General features: G+C 36.7%; 2 protein-coding genes across 5 annotated transcripts in view; both read right to left on the bottom strand.

The window, feature by feature from the left end:
• The window catches only part of LOC132157317 (E3 ubiquitin-protein ligase MARCHF8-like), a 90,077-nt gene extending 82,640 nt beyond the window's left edge, over positions 1-7,437 (bottom strand). The window contains exon 1 of one of the 2 annotated variants that reach the window (XM_059566607.1): positions 7,346-7,437. The gene's annotated coding sequence lies outside the window, so the exon portion shown is untranslated. Of the gene's footprint in view, positions 1-7,341 lie in introns of both variants that reach the window. The other variant, XM_059566608.1, reaches the window with a different exon arrangement.
• A 2,389-nt stretch (positions 7,438-9,826) lies between these two features.
• Positions 9,827-26,868, bottom strand: LOC132157315 (AN1-type zinc finger protein 4-like). Of its 3 annotated transcripts, none has more exons than XM_059566604.1 (10): positions 26,727-26,868; positions 25,676-25,966; positions 20,223-20,298; positions 19,495-19,562; positions 17,747-17,936; positions 17,004-17,151; positions 14,836-15,888; positions 14,467-14,512; positions 12,776-12,893; positions 9,827-10,834 (listed from the first exon to the last, which is right to left on the bottom strand). In XM_059566604.1, exons 2-10 carry the CDS (start codon positions 25,857-25,859, stop codon positions 10,699-10,701), a joined length of 2,019 nt encoding a protein of 672 aa, XP_059422587.1. In that variant the 5' UTR covers positions 25,860-25,966; positions 26,727-26,868; the 3' UTR covers positions 9,827-10,698. The 3 variants fall into 3 exon arrangements, 2 of the variants coding, with proteins under 2 accessions (XP_059422587.1, XP_059422586.1); XM_059566603.1 differs by having other exon boundaries at positions 26,440-26,858; XR_009437535.1 differs by lacking the exon at positions 14,467-14,512 and having other exon boundaries at positions 10,697-10,834; positions 26,440-26,861.
• Between the last annotated feature and the right edge of the window lie 92 nt (positions 26,869-26,960).

Below are 26,960 nucleotides of genomic sequence, written 5' to 3'. Positions count from 1 at the left end.
GAAGGTCCTAATAACAAGGTGATCGTTTATTTATTCAGTAAGGCTGAACTCAAACGAAGGAGTGCGCTTACCAAAATCTCTCACACACAGATGAAGTACTATTGCAATGTTTCTCAAAGCTTCCCTAATGTCATCTGAATTAGCCACTATGACATTTGTGCCTCACTTTTGATATGTCTGCTTTAAATTCATGCAAAAGCTGATATGACTTTATTCTGGTTCAACAGTCATGTCTGTCACTTGTCTGCGGTAGAAACCTTTGAAGTAAGGGACCTTGACATGATATTTTCAGCAAATCTATCCATGTTTATAGTCTATGTCTGTCAGCTTCAAAGTCCTATACAAAGGTGTATATGACTTTTTTCTTTCAGATGAATACTGTCGGAGTTCTATTGAAACATGTCCTAGCTCTTCCAAGCTTTACAATGGCAGTGAATAGTGGTCGAGATTTTGAAGCAAAATCTATCAACTCCAGAGGATTAATAAAGGCCTTCTGAAGTGAATTGGGGTTTTTTTGACAGAAAAATTTCCATTATTAAAGGGGTCATATGATGTGATTAAAATGTTTCCGTTCTCTTTGGAGTGTTACAAGCTCTTAAATAAAGAAGATATGTAAAGTTGCAAAAACTAAAGTCTCAAATCCAAAGAGATTATTCTTTATAAAAGTTCAGATTTGTCCACGCCCCTAAAACGCCTCGTTTAAACACCCCCCAACATCTCTACATAACTATGTGGGAAGATTTGCATAATACCACCCAGATGTTCATGCAAAGAAAGGCGGTGAACTTTTATTCTCGCTGTTGTATTGTTGTTGCCGCCATATTGTGGAGACAGTGCGTTTCGTTGTGAAAGTAAAACTACTTTGTTTGGCCTTCCAAAAGAGCACAATATCCGCTTCATCATGCCTAGAGCTGATCCCTGCTGATCGCTGAGGAAATACATTAACTTCGCACTGTGGATCGCCAGATCGGCTTTCACTGTGGAGAGTCCAGCCCGTGGTCATCACATGTGTCCTTTCATCGAATCCACCGGCTGCGCCGTTCTCTTCCGCCAACCGTTCCTCACTCAAGCCCACAGTGTGTGACGCTGTGTGACGCATTTTATGCATATTCCTGAACCTGCAGAGTAGCCTACAATGAGTCTGTGATCAAAGGCTGTTCTATAAAGTGGGACAGTTCCAACTTTGCAAGGACAGTCTGACGCTTCTGACTCGCAGTCTGTAAGTACATTTTTATATTTAAATAATTTGCCACTGATGATTCAAACACAAGTTTTGAGCAGTGTAGAGTAGTGTGTTCTGGTGTGTAAAGACACAGAAAAAGCGAAGCATCCGCCACGCTTCTGGGACGCTTCTGGCATGCAGCAGAGACGCCACGCAGCCAGTGTGTCACCGGTCTAAGGGGCGTAACATTTCCGTCACACGCTTGAGGTATTCAACCAATCACAACACACTGGATAGCTGGCCAATCAGAGCACAACTCTCTTTTCAGAACAATGAGCTTTGTAAAAAATCGGTGCGTTTCAGAAAGGCGGGGCATAGAGGAGCAAGCAACAATAATGTACATTATGTGGAAATTAATGTGTTTTTTTAACCTTAAGCCGCATACACATTCCAACACATTGCATTACACCAAATATAAAAAATAATGTTATTTTTTAGCAGCATCAAATGACCACTTTATAATCTACAGGGTAAACGTACCTATTAAGCTCACCAAAATCTACATTGAGACATTTTTAGTGCACAAGATATTGAGATTAATCTCTCACACAAATATATAAAATTTCATTTTAAATGACAAAAGCATTTAAATTAAGATTACATCATTGAATGCAAAAAGTCTGGCTGTGCTTAATGGGTATATGTTTGTACCCTTTAAGCACACCCCCGTTCCCATTAATCTCACATTTCACATGGAGCAGTATTTACTACACAGAGCAGTTGTTCACTAACAAGCTGCGCAAAACATGCGCAAAATATATATATGATATGATATGACACACCCCTAGAGCCATCTGCTGTTAAAATCTAAGCTCAGAATTGATTCCAGAGAGAATCGCGATGCATTCGGAAGATCTCAGAATCGACCCACGAATCAATTCTGTATTAATTTATCGTCGCAGAACTAACTCACAAATCAGAGTCTTGGCTAACCAGCGGACGACATAGAACATACTGTAAGTGTAGCATAAAATATGGTAACGATATGCTAGTCTCGCGAGAACCAAGCTTATATTGAAATTATCTCGCTCTCTCTCCCTCTCTCTCCCTCTCTCGCTCTCTCTCTCTCTCTCTCTCTCTATATATATATATATATATATATATATCAATGATTATCAAAGGTTTTCATGGGGCCTTTGAGTCAACATGAAATAATAATAATAAAAAATAACTATTCAAATACACATTTCTTGTGTTATTGTGGACTACTATTTTGTTTGCCATTACAGTGTATTAACTTGCTTCACCTTTCAAAATAATTTATTCTTCCATGTGATGTCACCTAGGCCTAGCAAGGACACAGAATAGTTAAGTATCACCATAAGTTACCATAAATGAATTCTTGATTCTAGTAGCAGTACATTCAGCAGTGATGTCTAGACAAAGCTACTTGCTATTCTGTAATGTCTGTCCTTTACTTTTGCCCTTGTTGGAAGAGGAGTGTGTTAATATTTAACTATGTTCTGTCAAAATACATGTTAGAGAAACTGCATTTGACTGTCTTTTTTCTTCTTTTAACAAGCACAGCAGCATGCCTTGATCTGAATGAAGCATCTCTGATTAACCCGTTAAAGATCGCTTACATGCTTTTGTTGCTGGGTTTTTATGGTAAATGTAGCGAATAATGAATAAATGAATAAAAAGTACAAAGGGATTTCAAAGAAAACATGGTAACTCCCAGTTTATCCCACCTCTACCTCTAGGAAACGTCCTATCACAATTATCGAATGTTTGGAATAAAATGCTCGCTGCTAAATGAATACTGTCCACATATGTAGTATACAAATGTATATTGACTACTATTCTTTTAAATTACTGTCATTTGTCCTCATAACATAGCATGTAAGTGGTGGCACTTTATCATCTCAGAAATACACCGGATATATCAATAAGGAATATAATACAAGGAATTATGGCTTTTATTCAGCAAGGAGGCATTAAGCCGATCAAGAGTAGCAGTAAAAAGGCTCAACAACTAGATGTTTTTTGTTAGTTTATTTTTTCTTTCAAAAACTTTCAAAAATAAAAATTTCAATAAAACTTTCTGAACATCATTTAACAACAATAAATACAACAATTTAAACTGTATTTAACTGCAAATTTACTGTGTATTTGATTAATTAAATGCAGCCTTCCTAAGACTTAGAACTATGGTATTTATTATATTATAAAAAATAAAACCTGTAATGGTAGTACGTTGGGTTAGTATGCCTTCCTGAACACTGCTTATGAAGCTGAGGGGGAAGTGTCAAGACAAAGTGAAGCAACAGTGCACCAATGTAAATAGCAAAGCCTGGCAGAATGTGTCCAGATTAGTCAAACGAGGCAGATGTTCTCCCATCTCTAAATAGCATACTATTGATTGGTGACTTATCTCTGCTGTATTACTGTACCTATGTGAGACCAAACACTTTTGTCATGACCTGCATCATTATGGAATATAGTCTAAAGTTTGGCCTATATCTTGTTCATCATATGTGGTACGTTATTTTCAAACGGGATGAAGCATTAACCTTTTAGCACCACTCCTCGGGCATTTGATTTCCAAACCGCTGCGATACTGTATATGCATGAACCAATGTAATAAAATGCTGGCATAGGCATGTTTATGTGTTTTGGAGAAAATTGTTGATGGTTTTTAGAACCTCTCACTGGACACTGAAGTAAAGTGATACCATTTTTGGCACCAAAAGGCACACACTGCAAAATAATCCACTCACAAATCTCTATGACATTCTAGATTCTAGATATGGCTTGGGTCACGCCTTCATTTTAAACATATGGGATTTTTCTGTCTCTTCTCAACAAGCCACACAATTTGATGTAGTATGATGACAGTACAAATGAAGTGGGACAATTGTTTTTTTAAATCACTAACCACGTGCATGAGCAATATAATACTGATGTTTTTAGTAGCAAACTCCACTTATTAGTTTGTGGAAAAACTTGAATTAACCAGAGGGGACATATGAGTGGAATCCCAAAAAACTGTCTATTTGTAGCTGTAAGTATTAGATCCAGTCTTAGAATAAATCGTAATAAGTGTCTTGGTTAATGTTGGAGTGGATATGCAAAAGCTCCATCAAGTGCATCAAGTCTGTGTGTGTGTGCATTGTTTTTAATGCTATCTATTCATGAAGCACATTCACCTTTGTGCTCTAATGTGCTTCATGAATAGACAGCATTAAAAACAATGCACACACAAAGACTGTCAAATAGCGACCAGTTTTTAAGGAATTCACCCTATTAAGAGTTTCCAAAGCTGCAGATTAGAAAAATGTTTTTGGTAATTGAATGGCTTTATGAGGTCAGATAATCTAATTACTTTCTACTGTATAGCTACAGCAGTTTTTGTTTTTCCTGTCGGAAACACAACCAGTTCCAAAATATTACACTGCAAGTGGTCCACAACTTAATCAATATGCTTATTTTTATCCTGTAGTGTCAATGACCTATGCTGCAGCAGTTGTGTTATTATTATATATAGTTATCATAAAGCTCAGTGATAATACTACACCTACTTCCAAAAGAGGAATCGCAGCATTTGGAATGGAGATATACAGCTTTTCATGGCAGGTCTGTCCTGCAGCTACATACATCTTTATGCTAATCATAAACATTTCATGCAGTGAAGGCCCAGGGGCGGGGCTTGCCTTTCTGAATGAGGATGCAAATGAGAAACCCTGACTTAAAATGTAAGCTCCAGAATCTGGATACAGATTATGCAAAATTATTTTTAATACATGCTTCAAAAACTTATGGGAAAAGGCCTAATATTGTTTGTGTTACAAAACCTGTCTGTTTGTTGGCTGTGGGTGTGTGCCCCACTGCAGCTCCACTATAAAGTTCATCACATAAGATGAGGTAAGATGAAGTAAAGAAAAAAAGTAGTAAAATGACTTCTAACCCCCACCTTAATTTTTTATTTTAACAATAAATGTCACAAAAATCTCATCTCATCACATTGTGATGTTATGAATTACTGTGGCTTTTTTCACATTGTGATATTATGAATTACTGTGGCTTTTTTCATTTTGCCGTTTTATGTAAATATCAACATTTGTGAGATTTTGACAGTCAAAATGTTAATTGATGTAATTACGTCTCTCTGAAAAAAAGTGATCTGTTCATTTTGTGCGTTATACATTGCATTTTGTTCAATATATAAACTATTTTGTGTATTTGTAAATGAGGGATTTTTAGATTGGTGGAGTAAAAAAAAAGAAAAAGAGGGCAATAATTCCATTTGAATGCACGGTGTTACATATCTTCAATCAAAATATGCACCATTAAATATGTATTCATATTCCTTTTACCTTTCCAATTAATCTCTTTTAATGGGATTCTGCTGTCTGCCACTGATTATTTGGTTATTCAAATACATTTTCAATATGCAATTTTAAGTAGAATAGTTGATTTGATAGTTGATTACATTCATAACACTTTAAAAATGCCTTAACATTAATACAAATTATTTTAAACATCATTTATACATTCTGTAAAAGTTTACCAAGGAATTTACCCCACAAACAACAATGGCCTCTTTAAATATTTGTAAATGTTGTGCTATGCTGACAAGATTAAAAAAAGGTATTATTATTTATATGTATCTTTTTCCTTAACACATTGACTGATCCATCATCATCCTGTATGTGCTAAACGTTTATCTAAATATTTTCCGATTTAAAAGTGAATGGGCATTGTTCTTAAAGGGGGGATCTTCCCCTACATAATATTACTTCTACATGCTCTAACATCATGTCATTACACAGTCCAAGCTTTCATTTAAAAGGGCAGATGATAAAACACCAACTCGTAAGTGTATTAACTCGTAAGTGCATACATGTTGATGCACTTCAGATATTTTCTTTCTACCATTTAATATCTTACAATATACTGTGGGATAAACAAGATCTACTCCATGCATGCACCATTCTGCTTCACACAACCTATAAATCGAGCCTTACCATTAAAACATCCCTGTTCATCATTTACAGCTTCACATATAAGCTGAGATAAGACTCCACACTCACTACAACCAGAGCACACAGACGCCATTATTAATACCATAAACACACATGCAATTTCACAACATGGCAGTCAGTCAAATCTTGATACAATGCACAGTCACTAAGCTCCTCCTGGATGAACAACATTGGTGAAATGCCTTCCTTTTCAATGAAATTCACTGGAAGGGAGGCAACTCCGCCGTTCCTGAAGCACACCTCCCACATAATGTTGATGTAACTTCAAAAACACACAAACAGCATCAGAAAGTACAAGCTTAGCCCACAAAGCCATCTATTGTTTTATTTCTTGTGACATGTTCTAAAGATAAGAGTGGCATTGCCAAATCATAAGAGGGTGTAGAAAAGGTCAGGCTTGGCAATGACAATGTAACAAATACAAAAATGCTATTAAGTTACTTCTTAATCTTAATTGTCAATAAGGTACAAAAGTTGCACTTATTCCTTGAGTAATATATCATTTATAAGAGATTTATTATTTTAATCAAGGAAAAGGGGATCTGGGTCAGTGGTTAAATGAGGAAGTTGTCACAAGGCCTATATTTATTTGTAACTATAAAACAGGTGCTTGTTTATTAATAGCCACTAGTTTGATACTGCCTTAAATAAAAAAGTATTTTGTCACATTTTTATTAGGGCAAATTGTAACGTATTTTAAATTCTATATTATGTGCATGTTTGCCGTTTTATATATATTGTTTTCTGTTTTATAATTGTTTTAGTTTATTAATTTGGTTGAAACGGCTGCCTGAAAAAAGGTATATTGTTACAACATTCCCCACCAACGTATGTTCAAAACACTGTATCATTGTTTCCTGGCCAATAATAGTCGAACTGTTCATAGAGTTGTTATAATCAAGACTTTGAAGTGTCTATAAAGAAATTGAAACAAAACATACAATATGCACAAAATGATGCGCTTACTGCCATGGCCATCAACACCTCAACAAAACTAGCAGTTCTCAAAACCATCCATCAATTGTGAAAGACTAGGAATGTGTCTGATACAGTCACTGATCCACCCTTTAAACATACCAACAAAGACAATAATTCCAGCAAAAAGCCAAACAAAATGATGTTTACAGTACGCACTTACGCAGTGCTGTAATCCATTCTGCGTCGAGCCCATGCATCCATCCAATAAACCTGCTGCAACACACGCGCACTGGATACACTGCCTACTAGACAAGCAGCGATATCCGATTCATTCATTTGTGAATCGTTCTTTGGAGTCGGATCTTTTTGATGAATCATTTGTTTGGTTTGCTATAAAACTTGAACATTTTATTCATGAATCGGACTCGAGTGAATTACAGTAGCAGCTTAATACAGCAGCAATGTTACAAAAAATTAAATGTTTCGCATTTATTTAGCATTTGATGTTAAAAATGCCAAACTGTTTCACCTGAGAGATTTAAGTTATTGTTAATTGTAAATGCAATTAATTTATTACAAGGTTAATCATGTTTACAACAAACATAACACGATCGAAATACAGTCAAAATATTAGTAGACTAGATAGTAGCGAACATTATTATTTATTACCTACCCTTTTACAACATGCAAAAGTCGCCGATGACGAAATGACGTCACAGCTTCAAAGAATCATTTCTGAACCGAGTCTTCGAAAAGAGCTGTTCAAAAGAACCGATTTGCTAACTATGCACCCAACAGAGCGACTGCGATCAAAGATCTAGTTTTCTCTGGAGTATGGGGTTACATTACAGTCTTTTGTCCACATCTTTCACTGGCAGTAGTTAAGTCGTACAGTATCATAACATTTTCGCTGCCAATGACGCGCTTTGAGGGATGACAGCCGCAGACCTCCGGACTGTTATCGGTCTAAACTCATTTAGAGGACATTTTCACTTCGACCAAGTGCAATTATGCTCGTGAAAACCCATACTGTTGCCTTTTGACACTCTGTACCTCATTAACGCTGTCAAAGCAAAGACAGCATGCTAAAAAAACAGCTGTTCAGCAGTGTTTCTGCAAGCACTGAAACAACGAAGGCACTCGAGCTGCAGTCACAATACGCTGTTTATACTATAAACCAATGCCTTCTGCAATGCTAAACGACATGACACGCGAATTATACATTTCTGATATGCATTTAATATAGAACTCTTAACCTGATATGCAAATTGCCCCAAGACGCCCGCCTGTTTTGTTTTCTTACTGTGACAGCGGTGCAGTGTTGACCCTCTTCATGCGCGTTTACGCGATTCGCTCAAATAATTACTTACCTCGCTTTTCCCCGTCTGCACAAGCGATGTTTTGTTTTAGTTTTTTTTTATTTCACGGTCCCCATCTGATAGCGTGCGTCATGTCCACCAACTTCCGCGTTGAGGGTGGAAAATCAGGCTGAAAAAGAAAATAAATCGGAGAGGGCATGCGCGTAACCGCGAACTATCGTCTACCCCAGTGCTAATCATTTATATACACGACTGATCCAGTGCTGTGGGGTCATTAATTACACTTACATTTCTATTCAGAGTTAAGCACTTTCTGCGAGCGAGAGGTGGTGATGATCCCTTTGTTTTTCTCACATCTGATTGTTTGAGATGCACGTGTCCATACAATAATTTCATTAGTTAAAAATGGTGCAATATAGGGTGTGTGTTCACTTTAGTATTTTTAAGAACAGAATTCAAAGATGCTTCTTTCGAATCACTGTAAAAGACAATAAAAGAGCCCTGATTGTACAGGGATGGGCTTGATGTGCCCTGCTCCTCCTTGTCTTATTTGGAGGAACACAACAGATTATCATGATGTGTCATGATAGAGGAGAAAACAGCTAAAGGCTGTGTCATGCTTTGAAAGGGTTTACACATTTTATCCGCACGTTCTGTGCTCAGAGCATTGTCTAAACATGCTTTGGTTTATTAAGTATTACTTGTGGTTATGAATTGTGCAGGCATGAATAAAGTACAACAGTCTGGACGCTGCAATCGATTACATTTATGTGTGGATATGTCATCAAATCTGTAAAACTAAACTAGTAAAAAATAAAAATTCTTGATATTCTTGTATTAAAAGACACGTTTCCTTAAAGGACACAGGACAATTTTTTATGGAAAAATAAGATCTGTAACATACTATAGAAAAATACAGAAGTTATTCATATTGAAATGGCACAATACAGTACAATAAAACTGCATTTAAAAAGCTTCCTTACAAATACCATTCTATCCGTTTTGAGCAACAGCCGTTTCCTTTCATATAGCACTGCGTGAACCATTCTTACACCATCTGTTGGCTGCATAAACTAGTCTCTTTAGTTCAGGACTCTAACTCTGAAATTTTAGACCATTTCTTTGATACTATTTACAGTAAAAAAAAAATAAAAAAAGTGTCGTCATAACAATTCAGAGGTGGATGCACTCATCTAAAAATAACATGTTGAGACAGGACTATCCATATACTCATTCTAGTACCTAGAATCCCAAAGAGCAGTGCTGTTATGACGAAGCAACCGAAACAATAACATAAACACCGCAATGCAATGTTAAAAAGGCTTGAAAGATACAGTTGAATCATAGAATGCAGTACAAGAGAGTGAAGAAAAAACTAAAACAAAGGAAACAAGGATATTTTATTAGGTTCATCACCTGACAATTACAGAAAAATGCAAACAGCTGCTGCCTTCTGAACAGCTTTTCAAATACTTAGGTACAAAAAGGATTGTTCGTCATGGCAAACAGTCAGTTGTTCACATCTTATCATGCCAAGCCCTTATAAAGTTGCTTTAGAATGCTACATGGTCAAACTGCATAGTGTAGTGTGTACGGCCGACAGAGCCTATATACTTCATACTCAAAGTGAACTAAGGTTAAACAGTCTTGTTATAACACGAGTGTACATATGCTTGGCATTTTCCATGATAAGAAGTGTTCAGTAGAGTGCTTCTAGAAAGGAAAGGGGAGTAATGGGTCAGAAATATGAGAAAGTTCTAATAGGAAACTTACAAAAGACAAAACGGCACAAAAACGGTCCCGTACAGACCCCCATCTCTGCAAGAGATATTCAGCATTACTAAAGTGCATCTCTGCAAGACTTGTCATGAAAAGTGATTGTTGGTTCTATAAAAAAAAAAAAAAAGGAAAACACACAAAAATATGTAAATAGTTATGCGTAGTTGTGTATTTTGCTCATTTAAAAGTTTGTACTCATTTTAAAAGTTGTTTTGCATGATAAAGGTTTTTAGAAACTATTTACATGCAGGGTTTTTTATTGATTTTAATTTTTTTAGCATGAAGTCATTTATAGACAGCAGACAAAGGTGTGTTTCCCAAGGCAATGCTAATGAGTGAGCACTGTTCTTCCTTTTTGTTTTTTTTCACTACTTTATTTTTAAGCAAACATGGTGATAAAAGCACAGGTTGGTGATCAAGGTTTTCTCTCTTTTAATAGCTGATGGACATCATGGTTTTTTTTTTCTCTCACCCTTCATATTTTGGGCAGCTTTGGTGCACTTATGATGGGGTTGGTCTCCTGTAGAAAGCGTCGGCCTGCGCTTTTGTAGTCGTAGGTGCAGTCGTGGGTTTCTGAGTAGCGGTGCATGGAACAGAAGATGTTGCCACACCTTACACAAAAATAACACATATCTTTATGAGAACAGCAATAATCAGACAGCTGCCTAACCAATGTTTTCTCCAAGCTGTGTGAGAGAAAGTGCACTTCTCAAATTGCTTCCTCAGAACTGAATAAATGGATGGTGTTTGAAATTAATCCGGATGTCCATTGATTTTCAGTATGGAACTAAAGCTGTTAGAAAACTAGACAGAAAAAAGCTCACAGCGAGACCAAATGGAATTGTTTCTAAACATCCCACACTGAAGCATCTTTTTACCATGGCTTATTTGTCTTGTGTAACCTATATTACGAAAGTAACTTTGTTATAAAACAATTCTTGACTTTTTTAACAGTAATCCTAGACTGCATTTAATAAAACTGTAGTAAAACGGTGAAATAAAATATCTGAATATTAACATTTAAAATGGCTGTTTTCTATCTGAATATATTTCAAAGTGTAATAATTTTTTTGTGACGACAAAGATGAATTTTCAGCAGTCATTATTCCTGGATTCAGTGTCACATGATTCTTCAGAAATCATCCTAATATACTGATTTGCTGCTCAAGAATCATTTTCAGCGGCCCATTCACATCAAGAATCATATTTACAAAGATAGCTTTATTCTCATGCACACAAACAGATAATATTTTTTTATTATACTGTAAGAACACGCTGCGGCTTTGGCATCTGCTGCTTAAATGTTCAAGCTCTTTAAAGTATGGTAAATTCTGATTGGCTATCATTGTTTTCATCATTTATAAGCTGAAAAAAAAAATGCTTCTGAAAGTAATTCCAATTGCATTGTTCCTCTGTGTTTTCATAACTGTATTGTGCTGTGGAATTTATAGTCAAAGTCAACATAACTGGTTTAATATTATTATTGATAAAATTGATTTGTTACTTGGTAGGCTTTTGCTCAGCAAGAATAAAAATTAAGTGAATTAAATAAAAATTCATTATATTATATTGACTATAAATGTTCAAATGAATCTGCTAAGAGATTAATGATGTATCATTTTTGCGAACTACAATTAAATCAGAGATACTAATATTTACTGCAGGAAATGTAACATGTCATTCCAAACTAATTTAAAACATTAACACCCAACATAAGGCAAGAAATTAAAATCAAACAGTTTAAGCTATAAGCCAAACATATGACCTATATGTGACCCTGGACCACAAAAGCAGTCTTAAGTCTCTGGAGTGTATTTGTAGCAATAGCCAAAAAATCCATTGTATGGGTCAAAATTTTTTATAATTTTTTATATTTTTTATAAATGTCCTACTGTTAATATATTAAAACTTAATTTTTTATTAGTAATATGCATTGCTAAGAACTTAATTTGGACAACTTTAAAAGCGATTTTCTCAATATTATGATTTTTTTGCACCCTCAGATTCCAGAGTGGTTTTGTGGTCCAGGGTCACATATTGGAAGAATCAAATGTGATGATTTAAGAATAAACCATAAAACTCATATTGGCAAATGTAAATATTAGGACATGTGTCCTTGTAGGTGTTTAAAGTGATTACGCTTTGAACAAACAAATCCATCATGTTGAAAAGAAAGCACTGTTTGCATCATACTAATGTATATTATTTTGTGTCCGTCTAGCTGGATGAATTATATAAGGCACAGGAGAGAATAACAGGCACAGCTTTCTTTTTAGTCCTTTTCAAAGACGCATCGTATAAGACTTCGCCTTGATCAAAGCTTCAAGACAACATAATGAGAAACTGAGGAAAGTCACAGATGCTGTTATCAGTAATGGCACATGACATTTATCAGAACTACTGTCATCTCCAAACAGAAATAGCTCTATTTTAAGCTACTGTCCATGTACCAAATTAAGTGTATACTTCCCTTTAAGATTATACAGGTATACATTAACCCTTCCCTTGTTGTAATAGAATGAAAACCTCATACAGAGGGATGCGCGCTGTACCTGCATTCATAGCTGGTGGCCAACCCGGTCTTCTTCCCACACAGGAAGCAGTGCTTTGAACTCTTTTTCTTTGTTCCAGAGGGAACCTTCACAGGGGGCAAGTGGTGTGTTGGAGTGCCTAAACCAACATTTCCACAAACACAGACAATCACAGGAATAGAACGAGAGAGACAGTTACAACGACGATAAAATATAGATTCATGTACTTGAACTCCCGTTTATTTCTACACAAGTCACAAAAATAAAGAGCAAGGAAAAGACACACATTGTGATAAAAACGCCAGACACTGGGGCATGAGATTGGATTTCCAGTCATGTACTTGCTGGTCTATCTATTCTTTTATTTGCCATCGCTGTTGCATTTACAAGCCAGTGACAATCTCAGATGTGACAGAACATTTAGACGCTCTGAAACACTGGCAGTAAAATGACAGGGAACATTTCCCAAATATATCAGGACCACCTGTTGCAAAACCATCATCCAGGCTCTTAAGTGCACAATCATGCAGGCAGTCTCTCTAAGCATCACACTGAGTCTGAGTGAAGATGGGCTTCTCTTTTGTGTGTAATTTTGCATGCATGCTTTTGTAAACAAGTGATCGTGTGAATATTTATCTATGCAACTGAGCTGTGGTGATCATTTCCCTTTTCTTGGTTTCAGTCAGCAGTTATTCTCTGTATGACAGTGAATATTTTATATTTGCAAGCCTAATTTAAAATGCAACACCTCCTGTGAGACAGTGCAGATCCGCCCTGCAGTCCTCACCCATCAAACTGACCTCCTGGAAAATATTTTTTAGATATGTAAATGTAAAAAAACTAAAATATTACATACTTGTTTTCCATATAGCTGTTCACTATATAATCCAAAAAAAAAAAAAAAAGTGGTATTTTTTCATTTATATGCACCAATATAGCAATACAGAGTAATAAAGGCATACAGAGACATCTCTGTGAACCTGTTAGATTAATGAAGCAAATTAATCGAAACTGGGAATCGATTAATTGAAAATGAGCAACTCAAATGCCATTGCTACTACTGCTGTTTAAATGAGCAAATCACTGTGTACTGTTCTCATACAGTTTTAAGGATCATGCAACTAATCTTATGACTTCCTCTTTAATAATCTTAAAGGACAAAGTAAAATCACAGTGTTGCTTAATTCAACACAAATACACTTAAAAGTGGGGGGTTTTCTGCCTGTTTTTTTAAAAAAGGATCTTATGGTCAAAAGACTGCATTTGTTTTATCACAAATACAGCAAAATAGTAAGTAATATTGTACTATTATAATTTAAAATAGCCATTTTAATGGGTCTTTGCTGTCATTTCTGAAGAATGTATTGCATCCTTTCTGAATTGAAAATTAAAAAAAAAAAAAAATCTAAATATTCAAAATATTTCATTAATCAAGATTCCGGATTAAATCCAACTTGGGCACTAGCACTGAACTAGGCTGGAGGAAGCTTGAAAGTTTCACAAAGTGCAGCTTGACATTAAAGCAGTGGCCTGTAGATTTACTGATTTACAGAGTAAGACAGGTGTAAAAATGTTTAAAGCAGTGGCGAGTGGAAAGTATGACAAAACAAATGACATTACTCTCAAAAACAAAAAAGTGTCTCTCTGATACGGGCCAGCGCTGTGAGATGGTGTTCTTAATGCTTCATTTCACACTGTTTCAAGCCACTCACCTAATCTCTTTACTGAACTGGAGAGGCCGCTTGATGAGCTTGACGGCTGCAACGGCAAGATTTCGTATGATAAAACATTCGTGAGATTGCCACAACACTCTTCTCATTAGCTGAAATGCCAACACGAATGAATTGCACTTGTAATCTGTCTTGCATGGTGTATAATGTGCAGCAAGTGTCTTTTCGCGAGAGGACACACAATCTAGAAGTAGCTCCAATTTGCACGACAGCATCCGCATGTCATATTGAGTTAAAGCAAATACGGTTTCTCCTTGTAGCCCGCAGAGATCAAATGAACATCAGGTTTTTGAAGCTGCACAAATAGCAGATCTGTAAAAGCAGCAGCATAGGTCAAGGTTACAAACTCACCGTGTGGCCGGCTGCTCTCTGTAGGGGGGAGATCCTCCTCAGCAGGTCTTTCTGCAACAGATGGATGTTGGCTGGTAGGGGGGCGGCTGTAGCACATAACCTGCCCAGAGCAAAGGGACCAGCCAGAGCCTCTTGACCACCACCGCCTGCAAGGGAGGCTAGGAGCTCTGTGTTGCTCACTGAACCCAGTGGCTCTTTAGTCACTTTATTAGCCGTCTTCGTAATGCCCCGGGCCTCGCTTTTGGAAATCACCTCCGAATGCTTATCCACTTTGAGCCCACAGACAGATGTGGTCAGTGACGGGGAGCTGACTGGAAGCGACGGGCTGTTGCTAGCTCTGAGGAGAGCTTGGGATGGACTGGAGGAACCTGTATATTCAAAGTGCTGTGGCATTTGAGGAGGTGTGAGAGGGTCAGATTGGGACACCAGCCAGTTCGAGTTGATGGCTTGGGAAAGAAGAGGAGCAGCAGTGTTGGGTTCTGGGACAGTTATAGAGTTCAAACCTCGCTCTCGCTGAGTGGATATGTCCAGACTCAGAGGCTCGGGAAGATTGAAGGGTACAGCTTTGGGCGGCTCCAACACTGCCGAGTTCTCGGCTACTGTTAGTCTGTCGCCCTGGATATCAACCTCCTCTTGAATTCCAGAATTGGACAGAAGCGATACAGGTGGGTACACACAGTCTCGCATGACTTTAGGCCCTCTCATATCCAGCCTGGACACTTTGGGAGGGAGTCTGATTTTCCTGGGCACTGGATTATCCCATGGTTCCTCAGCCTGGAGCATATATACGCCAGAAGCTGAAGAGGAAGGATAAGCATGGCTGGAGGAAGTGAGACTCGAGAGAGATGCGAATTGTTGGCGGGAGGAACCAGCAGCAGGGGATGAAACTGCAGGTTGCTGCTGATCGCCGATCGGAGGTAGATGTGCTGGAGAAGTGTGGCCTATCTGAGGAAGGACGCGAAACATTCGATGGTGTCGGGCAGAGCCGAGCGAACCGCTGCAGGGCCGCGGACCCACTGGAGGTCTGACTTTTAACTTGGCAGTCTTCTTGGGCTGACAAAGACACAAGAAAACAATCACACGCACAGACAGTAAAGATATGGCAGATGTGATCAAAAGTGGGCGATATGACCAAATCACATATAGTGGTATGAAAAATGCACCAATAATAATAATGTTTAAGTCAACACAGATAAGCTAGAATTTATAATATTTATACTTTTATCAAAATAAACACTAATACTAAAATCAAATGTTTTAAATGCTACAAGGGAATTTATGCATATTTTAAATGCATATTAATTCTGATATCTGTTAAGGATGACATTAAATAGTGTTATTAAAATTGATAGTGTTTTTTAAAGTTAGATGGTATCAAAGGTAATATAAATGTAAAATTGGGTGAAATGAGCATGCACAAATACAATTTGAGTATCACTAGTGATGATTGTTGACTGGTAATCACTAATTTGTTAATATTATATTTATACCTAAACACTTTAGTACAGAGACCAATTCTCACAATTAACTAGTTGCTTATTAGCATGCCTATTATTAACATATTGGCTGTTTATTAGTACTTATAAAGCACATATTCTACATCCCTAATCCTACCCAATACCTGAATTTAACAACTACCTTACTAACTATTAATAAGCAGCAAATTAATTGAATTAAATCTGTTGAATAATGTGTCAAGTTGGATATTGCTCCTAACTGTAACCATTTAAACTGTGCTTCATGTTACCTCCTAATGGGTGATAAATTAGATGAAAATGATAGATTTCGAAGATGTTTCCTGAAGGTAGAAGCGTAAGCAATAACAACAATGGTTTCCTAGATATAGAAAAACAAATATCTGCCACTAAGACTTGTCTACCGACAACTATGCATAGTTGAGTGTGAATAATTAACTTCATGTGCCAATCTGCTGAGCTTGTAGTTATTACTGTGCCGGTTAATCAGACACAGTTTGGGATGGGCAGCACTCCCTCAAGCCAGCTGGAGAACTGAGCGCACTTCCATAGCGCTCCACTGACAAATTTAATCAGATGTGGTTGACAGTAAGGAGGTCCATGCATTTCAGGATAAGATGATTTTGTTTGAATATGTGGAGGAGGAATGAAAAAAAGATTAAGAGCATGTCTAGTCTGTCTATTCTGTTGTACCTTTTTGTTAAGGTTCATATTCTCCATCTTGGCCTTGAGCAGCTTCATCTTGCTCATTGTGATGGAGTTCTCCAACGTCTGCTGTTCTGAAGATCCACTCTCCGTTTCCTCCTCCTCCTCCGCGTACACATTGTGTACAGAGGCGCCGCTGAAACACATGCATAGATGAACTCTTCGATTATTTGTGCTTAACAGTGCTGTTAATTTTCCTTATGCTACACTGAATAAATGGCATTCTGAATCTTTAAACTGAGTAGTTGTTTTATGAAACATCTCTCAGCTGTTGAAAAGGCTCAGGGATTCATGATTAGGTTTTATCTAACCAGAATGGTCTGTGGTTAATGAAGGAAAACCTGCTGAATACAGCACTGCAGTTCCCCCGAATGATTAGGAAAAAAATTAATTCAAAGAAAATTCAAGAATTCATATTTAACATTTGTTAAAATTACATTTACTCATATTCTGTGGTTATATGAGGTCAAAGGCAAATTATTTATAATTTACATAATTTATGGAAATCATTTTTATTTTTATTTTTTTACTTCCGTTTGGTGATGACAATGATGCAGATGTTACAGACTGTTAAGCTTGTCAGTAAATGCTAATGCATGTCTTCATTAGCTAAACAAGATGAGACATGAAAACTGTACAATCATCTGCTTCCTTCTAAAAAAGGAAATCAGAGTGCAATGTGTGGACGGAGTTGTTCCTCTTGGCAAGTTATTTCTCTTCTTTGAACTGACCTCAATGATTCAGACACAGGTGTGAGAGTTCCATCTCCTCTATCCACCACGCGGAAGAAATTGAGCTGATCTCCCTCACGGTACACCAGGAAGGTAACCTGTTTATTAGGCAGAGACTTTTCCCACATCTCCTCTCTCCCTGCACCAAGGCAGTCAGTGATATCCCTCACCGAGTCATCTGTCACTGTCACTGCAGGTAACGAGAAGAAACAGGATGCAGGTCATACTAATCAATATCAGACTGGTAACTAACTGTGTGCCTGCACACTTCCTGGAATGGTAATGAGCAACTTTTTTTTTCTCCTTGACCTCGAAACCAATGCAGACTGTCACATAGGAAGGATTAGAAAGTTGCAGCAATTCCAGCTTGCACTGAATTGTTGCAGCCCTGTATTGCAGTAGCACTCAAGACTTTCCACAACCAATCAAAAACAGTCTCAGTGGTTCCCTCATTAAATATTCATGTGGTTTGAACAATTTAAAAAACTTCCATGCGCTGCATTTCATTTCAGCGTCTAAGAGCATTGGCAAGCACATTAACTGGAGCACTGAATAGACTTTATAATATTTCCAAAACATTTACCCTTGAAAGAAAAATAGAATAGAAATCAGAAATATATATATATATATATATATATATATATATATATATATATATATATATATATATATATATATATATATATATATATATATATATACACACACACACACAAAATGTACTAAACATATTTGGCACAGGTATTTTAATGTACCACATTAGGTACATCAGACTTTATGGTCTTTTTTTGTTCAAAAATGTAATGCATTTACAATCTTTATTTAATATTTATTAAAATCTTTTTTGATTAAAATTCATTTTTCAATGCCAACAAAGGATGAGGCCAATGTTATAAATAAATATCTTAACTATAATAAAATATATTATAAATGTAAATAAATAAACATTATAACGGAGACAAAACATTTTGGAAATTATATTATAACATGAAATGTATATTTTGTTGGAAATATCCTTTTTATCTTTATGCTCAAAATAGCATTTTTACATTTTTTATTTTAATCATCAGATTTTTTATTTTATTTTATTTTATATACTTCATAAAAATTGATCCTCCAACAAACTTGTCTCTGGTGAAGTATGTCGGACTTCTCCAATCCTTAGAAAACTGCCTTTTTCTAACAATTGACTGCAAGCTTGTGTTCAGACCTGCCTCCATCAAATCAACAACTGATGGACTGAACCAAGTCCCAACCCAACCATTTTTTTTCTTTTTCATTCAAGACGTAAGCCATGATAGGAAACAAATTATCTTTTGCTACGTTAATTACATTGCAACTTTAAAAGTCCTTCTACTTCTTGAGGAGCATAAATAACCCACTGGGGGGTAGAGAGTTTTATGGTACGTCCTGATCATGTTAATGATGTAGATGCCTTAAAAAAGATGCCATGTATCCAATAGAATACCTACAGCTTTATAGAGTTAAGACAACCAGAGCAGACCTAAGATGACATTTTTACAGACAAACAAGCAAGTTTTAAACATATTGTTTGTTGCACTCCTATGATCATGTTAATAAGATCAAAGGGTTTTCTAAAGCACTCAGGATGAATTACGATCCCAGGGTAAAGTATAAACACTGTGAAATAAGGACCAAGATATGCCAGGATTAAATTAACCTGGGGTTCAGAATGACAGGTTTAACATTTTCAACAGTGACAATCCCAGTCGGTGGAGAAAACGCACCTCGTCTGGTGTTTACAGGCCCTCCTCTCATGGCGAGAACCAGCTTGAGAGTGCAGCCCTCTGTGATGCTGAAAACACAACCACAAGAAAACTCAAACTCAAAACCACCACTATACAGTTCTGCCTTTACAAATATTTGCATGTGAAGCAAAATGAGTGCCATACAGCCCCACAATATCTTCCCAGAAAGCCTCCATGTGGAACATTAACTGACAAGAATTCATGACAAATCCACCATCTGTGACCTCCAGACTGAGCCAGCCTGACTGCCTTTAAAGAAACAGCTCACCCAAAATGCAAACGCTGTCTTTATTTACTCACTTCCCCAAACCCTTTCATATGATTTCCTTCCTTTCACGGAACATAAAAAGATGTTTTCTGAAGAACGTCCAAGCTGCTCAAGCGCAAATGAGATTTGAGAACCGTGGGGTAGAGGTTTTCCATGAATAACAACCTAAATATCACTCTGTTCTTCATAGAAAGCAATCTTATGGCTTCAGAAGTCATCAAATATAGAGCAAGAGTCATATTATAAACTTCTTTTATGATACTTCTATGCTGCTGATGAGCCCCTGATCACAATATGGGAAGAAACAGCTTGGACATCTCAGTTATTGTTCCACAAAAGAAAAAAAAACTTTCAAAGCAACATAATGTGGAAGTTAAGCTTACTCCCTACAATATAACTTCCTGCATCCGGTTTTGTAAAGTAAAAAAACTAAATTCACCTGTAATCATGCAAGCAGTACTCATCTTCAAGCTCCATACCATTCCATATCAAATGCTGCTGAGAGACCGGGATGCCTGTGAATGAAGACAGGTCATAAAATGAATATATATAACCTTCTTTTAATTATGCAAACTAAACTAAACATTCAACCACGTCAGAGCATTAACGACATCTAAAAGCATGTCAGATAAAAGAACAAACAAAGAAGTAACTCGAGAATAACAGGAACATAAGGTGAATGCATTTACTGCATTTGACTGCAGTAAATGGTTGACCAAATGGAGTGTTTCTGAACTGCAATCATTGGAGGGAAATAGAAAGCGTATAGAAAGAAAAAAGAAGCAGAGGAAATAAAACCTGGCCTTTGACATCCTATGAGCAGTAAAAAAAAATCAATGTCAAGTGACCTTCATAACTTTCACACCCTTTACAAAATGGTTTGGATTATTTTTAAAAGGCACAGATTTCAAAGATAACTAAAAATAAAGATATTCAAATTGGGCTTTTAGCTCAGTACAGAATCTGTAGGTGTCATGGTGGAGGGAAAAACTAACTAAAGGATTAGGACGAAAACTGTAAATCTGGTGCAATGATCAGGAAACCCACAAAAACGTGCTATTATGTGTCCTGATGTATTTAAATGTACTGGCCTGAGATTTTTGGCATATAATTGCACACACACACACAAAACTTGGGACAGCTATCTTCATACTTTATGGTGATCTTTTTTTCTTAAAAAAAAGCCTGACAGCCTCCATCCCAACTTTAGGAATTCTAAAATTGTGCGGGTTTTGAAGAATGCAAGGCCAAGTACATGATATTTGACTTTCCACTTCTCAGTAATGTATTCCTTTGAGATTTAAATGATTTAACCAACATTTGAAGTCAGTAAGATGTGAAAAAAAGTCTCTTACACTCACCAAGGCTGCAATTATTAGACTGAAAATACATTACAAACTGTAATATTGTAACATTTTATTACAATTTAAAATAATGATTTTAATTTTAATATATTTAATATATAATTTATTGCTTTGATTGCAAAGCTGAATTTTCAGCTTCAGTCTTCAATGTCACATGATCCTACAGAAATCAATCTAATATGCTGATTTGTTGCTCAACAAACATTTATTGTTATACTCAGTTGTAAAGCTCAATATTTCTGTGCAAATCATGATACATTTTTCAGTTGAATTAGAATATTACTTATTGAATTACCTATCTTTGGTAACATCATAAATGTGTTTACTGTAACTTATGATCATTTAATGTGTCCTTGCTGAATAAAAATATTAGTTTGATTGTTAAATAGTTTATTAATATTTAACAAATATAAGTTACTCTGTCTGCCTCGGGCACCGTTCTTCCTCTGATAAACAGTTCTGTTGTTCTGGTGTCCCTCAGGGCTCTATTCTTGGTCTGGAACTGTTTAATCTCTACAAGCAACCTTTGGGTTCTGTTTTATCTAGATATGGGGTATCTTTTCATCTGTACGCTGAAGACACACAAATTTATCTGCCTATAAAGCATGACGATAAGCTTGCCTTTGAGCCTATATAAGACGAACTGAAACTCTGGTTTGCTAGTAATTTCTTGAGTTTTAATGAGAGTAAGACTGAAATTATCTTGTTTTGGTTCAAATGATCACAGCATTCATGTTGTTGATCTCGATACTCTGTAACCTTACAGTACCACCTGTATTCGGAATCTGGGGGTTTTGCTTGATAACAGTCTAAAACTTGATATGCAGATATGTTCTGTGGTTAGGTCTTGTTTCTATCATCTTTGTCTTTAAGCAAAGGTTATGCATGCATTTGTAACATCTCGACTAGACTATTGTAACTCTTAGTACATTGGTGCAGACATGTGTCACACGCTTACAGTTAGATCAAAATGCCTCAGCCCGGCTCCTCAAAGGAAAGCGTAAAAGTGATCACATCACACGGGTTCTGATTTAGCTTCATTGGCTACCCATCTAATACAGAATTTATTTTAAAATTTAGTTTTTTGGTTTTTAAGTCTTTGCGGAACCAGGCACCACAGTGCCCATCTGAACTACTGTATCTGCTTTCTCAGTCTAGATCACGTAGATCTAGGGACTCTGATTTACTATATGTTCTTAGAACTAGACTTAAAAACGGGTGATCTCGCATTTGCGGTCATCGATCCTAAGTTATGAAATAGCCTTCCAGCCTACATCAGATCCGCCCAAACCTTGTCAACTTTTAAATCCGCCCTGAAAACAAATTTTTTCTGTGGATTTCAATATCCCTTGACTCATTTTGGCATTAATATCTTTTGATTCTATCTTTTCTTCCCTATTTTATTTTATTCTTACTTTTATTGTTTCTCTAGTGCTTAAATGCTATGGTGTCATTTTTGTCTGTTTCTTTTAGCCTTGTAAAGCACTTTGGTCAAGCCCAGTTGTTTTTAAATGTGCTATACAAATAAACTTGTATTGTATTGTATAACATTGATCAAAAATAACTGTTCAATCAGGACAACTTCCATCAAGTATATTTATGACAGCAATATGGTTATTTTCTGAGCAATACTCCACACGCCTGTCCATGCAGCCATGCTTGGACAGAGCAGAGAGAGTAGCAAGACAAACCCCCCTGGGGTACAGAACAGAACCATAATATGCATACATAAGACACTTTCACAATTACATGATTTGTAAATGAAACTTCATGGAGATTGCTTCCAATGAAGTGACTGTAAAGAAAGAACAAAGTTAGATCGGATTACAGGTTCAGTTGGTGGAGTTTGGGTTGGAGGTGCGATGGAAGAAACGCTGAACAATGGGAATTTAAATAGACCACATGTGATGGTGTCGACACTGGACTGGTACACGTCAGGAACAGCTGACTGCCGGCTGATGCAAGTGTGACTAACGTGGCCTGCCTGAACTAGCGCAATGCTCAATTAAAAACATTTATATTAATTTCTCTCTGATGTTACTGTTACTGTAAATTTCACTGGGTTTGTTTCAGGGGCCAGGTTAAATGAGAAGTATACTGTCTACTATTTTTTCAATGGCTGGGTAAGTGAGACATAACCCATTAGAAAGAAGCCATTTTGAAGACCACGCTCCCTGTTGGACAGAAATATTTAATACACAAATAAACAGCTTATTTAACCACAGAACTTCAAAGAACAATTAACCATTAATATACTGAAACAATTAAATCAATTCTGTAAAAATGCATAAAAGCAGATCAGGTCGACTCATAAGCCATCATAATCAGAACAAATATGACTCAGATCTGCCCCCCTGTGTACAATAAATAAACCAACAATCATATCAACTTTATATCTAGCAGTGGTCAAAAAAATACAACACAAAGCACCTCAAAGTTTGAAATTGCCATAAAACCTTTTTTCAAGGTCATTATGGTTGTTCATTCGTAAAACATTGCATTTGGCTATAAAGACAAGTGTACCACTTATATTTTTCAGACGTTTGCACTGGCCTGTGATTAAGCAAACAGACGTACCTTTATCGGGTGTAAAGTGCAATAAGACACCAGAATGCACCTATGCAATACAAAACTGGTATCTGTTCCTAGAAGGGGTAGTTTTCTAAACAGAAGTGTGACACAGAGCTGTTAGTGTGTGTGGCCTGCCCATTGTTTAGAGACATGCTTTTTAAAGTATACACAGTCAGCAAGTGCATAATCTTAAACCTAATCTGAAACAGAAGTTTAAAACACATTTCATATTTAAATGTGGATTACCTCAACATATCCATCTCATACTTCTTCCCGCAACTAGTCTGATTCCTGGAAGGGGGCATCAAGTTCAGCTCCAGATGCAAAGACGTGTATCTGAGAATCTAAAATTAGCCACAATAGCCGAACTAAAACTAGGCCATTCATCACCTGTAATCAAAAGGGTGGATAAAGTCTTCTTTAATAAAACTAACTCCTGCAGGAAAGTGTCAGACCTGGTGAACTGGGTGCTGTCTTACACATTCAAATGTTCCTGGGAGGAAACCTGTCTGCTCTTGAGACTGGCATGTTTAAAGACCCAACAGCTGTCTGGACTGACAACGTCCCATCTGGGTTTTCAACTAATGCTTTTTCTGTCTCGTTCATTTCACACTTATCAGTGAAGTGCACTGTGTCAATCAGACTCACAAATGAAGCACCCTCAGTCCTCATTTTCAGCTTAATGTTTCAAACTACATATAGCTGTGCCCCCCAAATAAATAAAAACCTGTTCATTCAAAGAATACGAACACTTCTCATTCTTACAAAGCTGCTTTTAGTCTTTCAACCATGCCACATGATGATTTTTAGCTACTGGGTAATAACAATGGCAGCTTTGATGGGGAAGGAGAGAAGCAATTTATTCTCATCTCTTTTTTTGATTGCTCCTGTGTTAAACTGGTAAGACATATGTTTTATCTGTAACTGCAAGGGGCGGATCTGTTAAACAAGTGCAATTACTGAGCATGCTGGATGTTAATAAACAACTCAATTTCTTCTGAAGCTCTTAATCTGAATGAAAACATCAGACCCGGACTACAGGGAATAAAGCCATCTTCAAAACTAATGATGGATATTTAATGTCTCATTAAAATAGTTCTAAATCACTATCAAATCAGCAGAGATTAATTAAGGTGCATTTGTTATTACAATGAACCAACGTTTCCATTTAGCATAACAGAGATGAGGACTAAAATAGATAAAGATTGTTTAAGATGAATAGAATGTGTGTTTATAATGTAATGCATAATAATAACAAGTAACCAAAATCATTAGAATAGGTCATTATAATAGAAAGACAATAATATGAAAATGACCATCATATTTTAAGTCGCTGGTCAAACCAACAATACCATTCAAATCTTGGTTGATAGAAATTCATCAAAGTGACAGTAAAAACATTTATAATTTTATAAAAGATTTCTATTTCAAATGCGGTTCTTTTGAACTTTCTAGTAATCAAAGAATTCTGAAACAATTGGCAACAAACTTCACATTAATCAAAAGAAGAAATGTTTCTTGCACAAATAAATCAACATTGTTTAAAATATGTTTAAAAAGGTATTCTAAATTGTAACAATATTGCTTTTTTATATTTTTTATCAAATAAGTGCAGCCTTGGTGAGCAAACTTTTTTACAGTAGTGTAACAGTAGCATTTTGTAAGGACAGTAACACCTTAAACTACGTTTTAATAGTGTCAAATGTCTGTACATGTGGGGAATATTTATATTTTTAGATGTTCTACATGTTCACCATTTTTAATCACGTAAAGACTCAATCTTATCAATGATTTTTCCAAAGCTGAAATGTTCCACATAACCTCTCACTAAATATGAGCTCAGCCTGTTTAATGGTCCTAATTATTTAAGAATAAATGTGGCACCTGAAATGTGTAATCATGTCATTATTATTTCATTACTGTGCGCTGTGTACCGAGTCAAGAGAGGACAACATACCCTCCAATCTCTGAATCTTGGCCTTGACTGAGACGACCTGTTCAAACGGAGAGACACGCAGCTGGAAGCAGGTCCCTGTCAGGGTCTCAATGAACAGCTCCATGGTCTCGCTGAAGGGCAGCTTGTAGTGCAGCACACCTACATTGTCATCATTGAAAAACGGTGGGTTCCTCTTGTCAGTCATTATTGCAAAGGACAGCTCAGGGTGAGACAACAGTGAACCCTGCCCAAGGTGGAGGAGTGAGGGCTGAGATGTGGCCAGTACAAACACATCATGCGTGGAGCTTTTGGCTGTGGAGAATCAGAATCAATGAATTACCATCCAAAAAGTGTTATTACGTGCATTTGAAAATATGAGTATTATATAAAAACATGAATTAATACAACTTGTTTAGTACATTGAAGAGGAAATTCAAAAAAGTACTGTGCTTATTACAACATATAACGATAAACAATACTTATTAATACTTATTTATACCATTACTTATTAATAATAATTATTATTATTATTTTCTAGCTATCTCTTCTATTGATCAACGCTGATCTGGGTTGTGCTGAAAGTTAATGGACGTTATCAGAATGTTTATTTACAATTAGTCTAAACCACAATACAAGTGTTTTAAAGCTACAAACGACGCTTTCACAACTTATTTTCCCCAAATGTTGACAAACATGTGAAGTATCCAACAGTCCAGTGGACTAGCTAGGTTCTTTGACTTTTAAAATAATCGTTCATTAACAGTTACACGGATTTATCATCTTACCTTGACAGCATCAGAGATCTGCAGGGTGGGACAGCTGGATCTGAGAGTCCTGGCTGATTTTGCACCAACAACACACCCCAAAAACAAGATAGTTACCCCAAAAGGTAAAAGCGACCGATCCCCCAGTCTCTGAACTGTTATCTGACAGAAACTTGCAATAATTGTATTGTAGCGGCTAGCTGCTTTAGCAAAGCGGCACAAGGCAGTCCGTCGAAGTACCCGCGGATGCCGCTGATGCTTTCTAAATCCTATAACATCTTTCCAGTCTCTGTACGTCAATACGTTACCTTATTTTTTCGAGCCACGGAAACTGCTTTTGTTTCGACGTTATGCGACTCAAAGGCCCCATTAAAACAGAATACAAAAACCTGAAAAGGAGGCAGCCTACTGTGATGTTCTTGATTGACAGTGAGGAGACCGAATGACGTTAGCCGTTGGAGAAAAAGAGAACCACTCGTCCAATGGAAATGCAAAGTGGGCGGGACCTCTCCTTTCCATCTCCCGGATGTTACCTCGGTCAC

This window comes from Carassius carassius, chromosome 14, assembly GCF_963082965.1.
Source record: "Carassius carassius chromosome 14, fCarCar2.1, whole genome shotgun sequence".
Lineage (NCBI taxonomy): Eukaryota > Metazoa > Chordata > Actinopteri > Cypriniformes > Cyprinidae > Carassius > Carassius carassius.
The sequence above is the reverse complement of the archived record's forward strand: the minus strand, read 5'-3'. Positions and strand labels throughout refer to the sequence as shown.

What these genes read in the sequence shown, in the direction of transcription:
- LOC132157315 (XM_059566604.1), bottom strand. Translation starts at nt 25,859, where the DNA reads ATGACTGACAAGAGGAACCCACCGTTTTTCAATGATGACAATGTAGGT. An exon ending in CCTGTGTCTGAATCATTGAG is followed by an intron (nt 17,152 to 17,746) that starts GTCAGTTCAAAG and finishes CATGTGTTTCAG; the next exon opens with CGGCGCCTCTGTACACAATG. An exon ending in ATATGAACCTTAACAAAAAG is followed by an intron (nt 15,889 to 17,003) that starts GTACAACAGAAT and finishes TGTCTTTGTCAG; the next exon opens with CCCAAGAAGACTGCCAAGTT.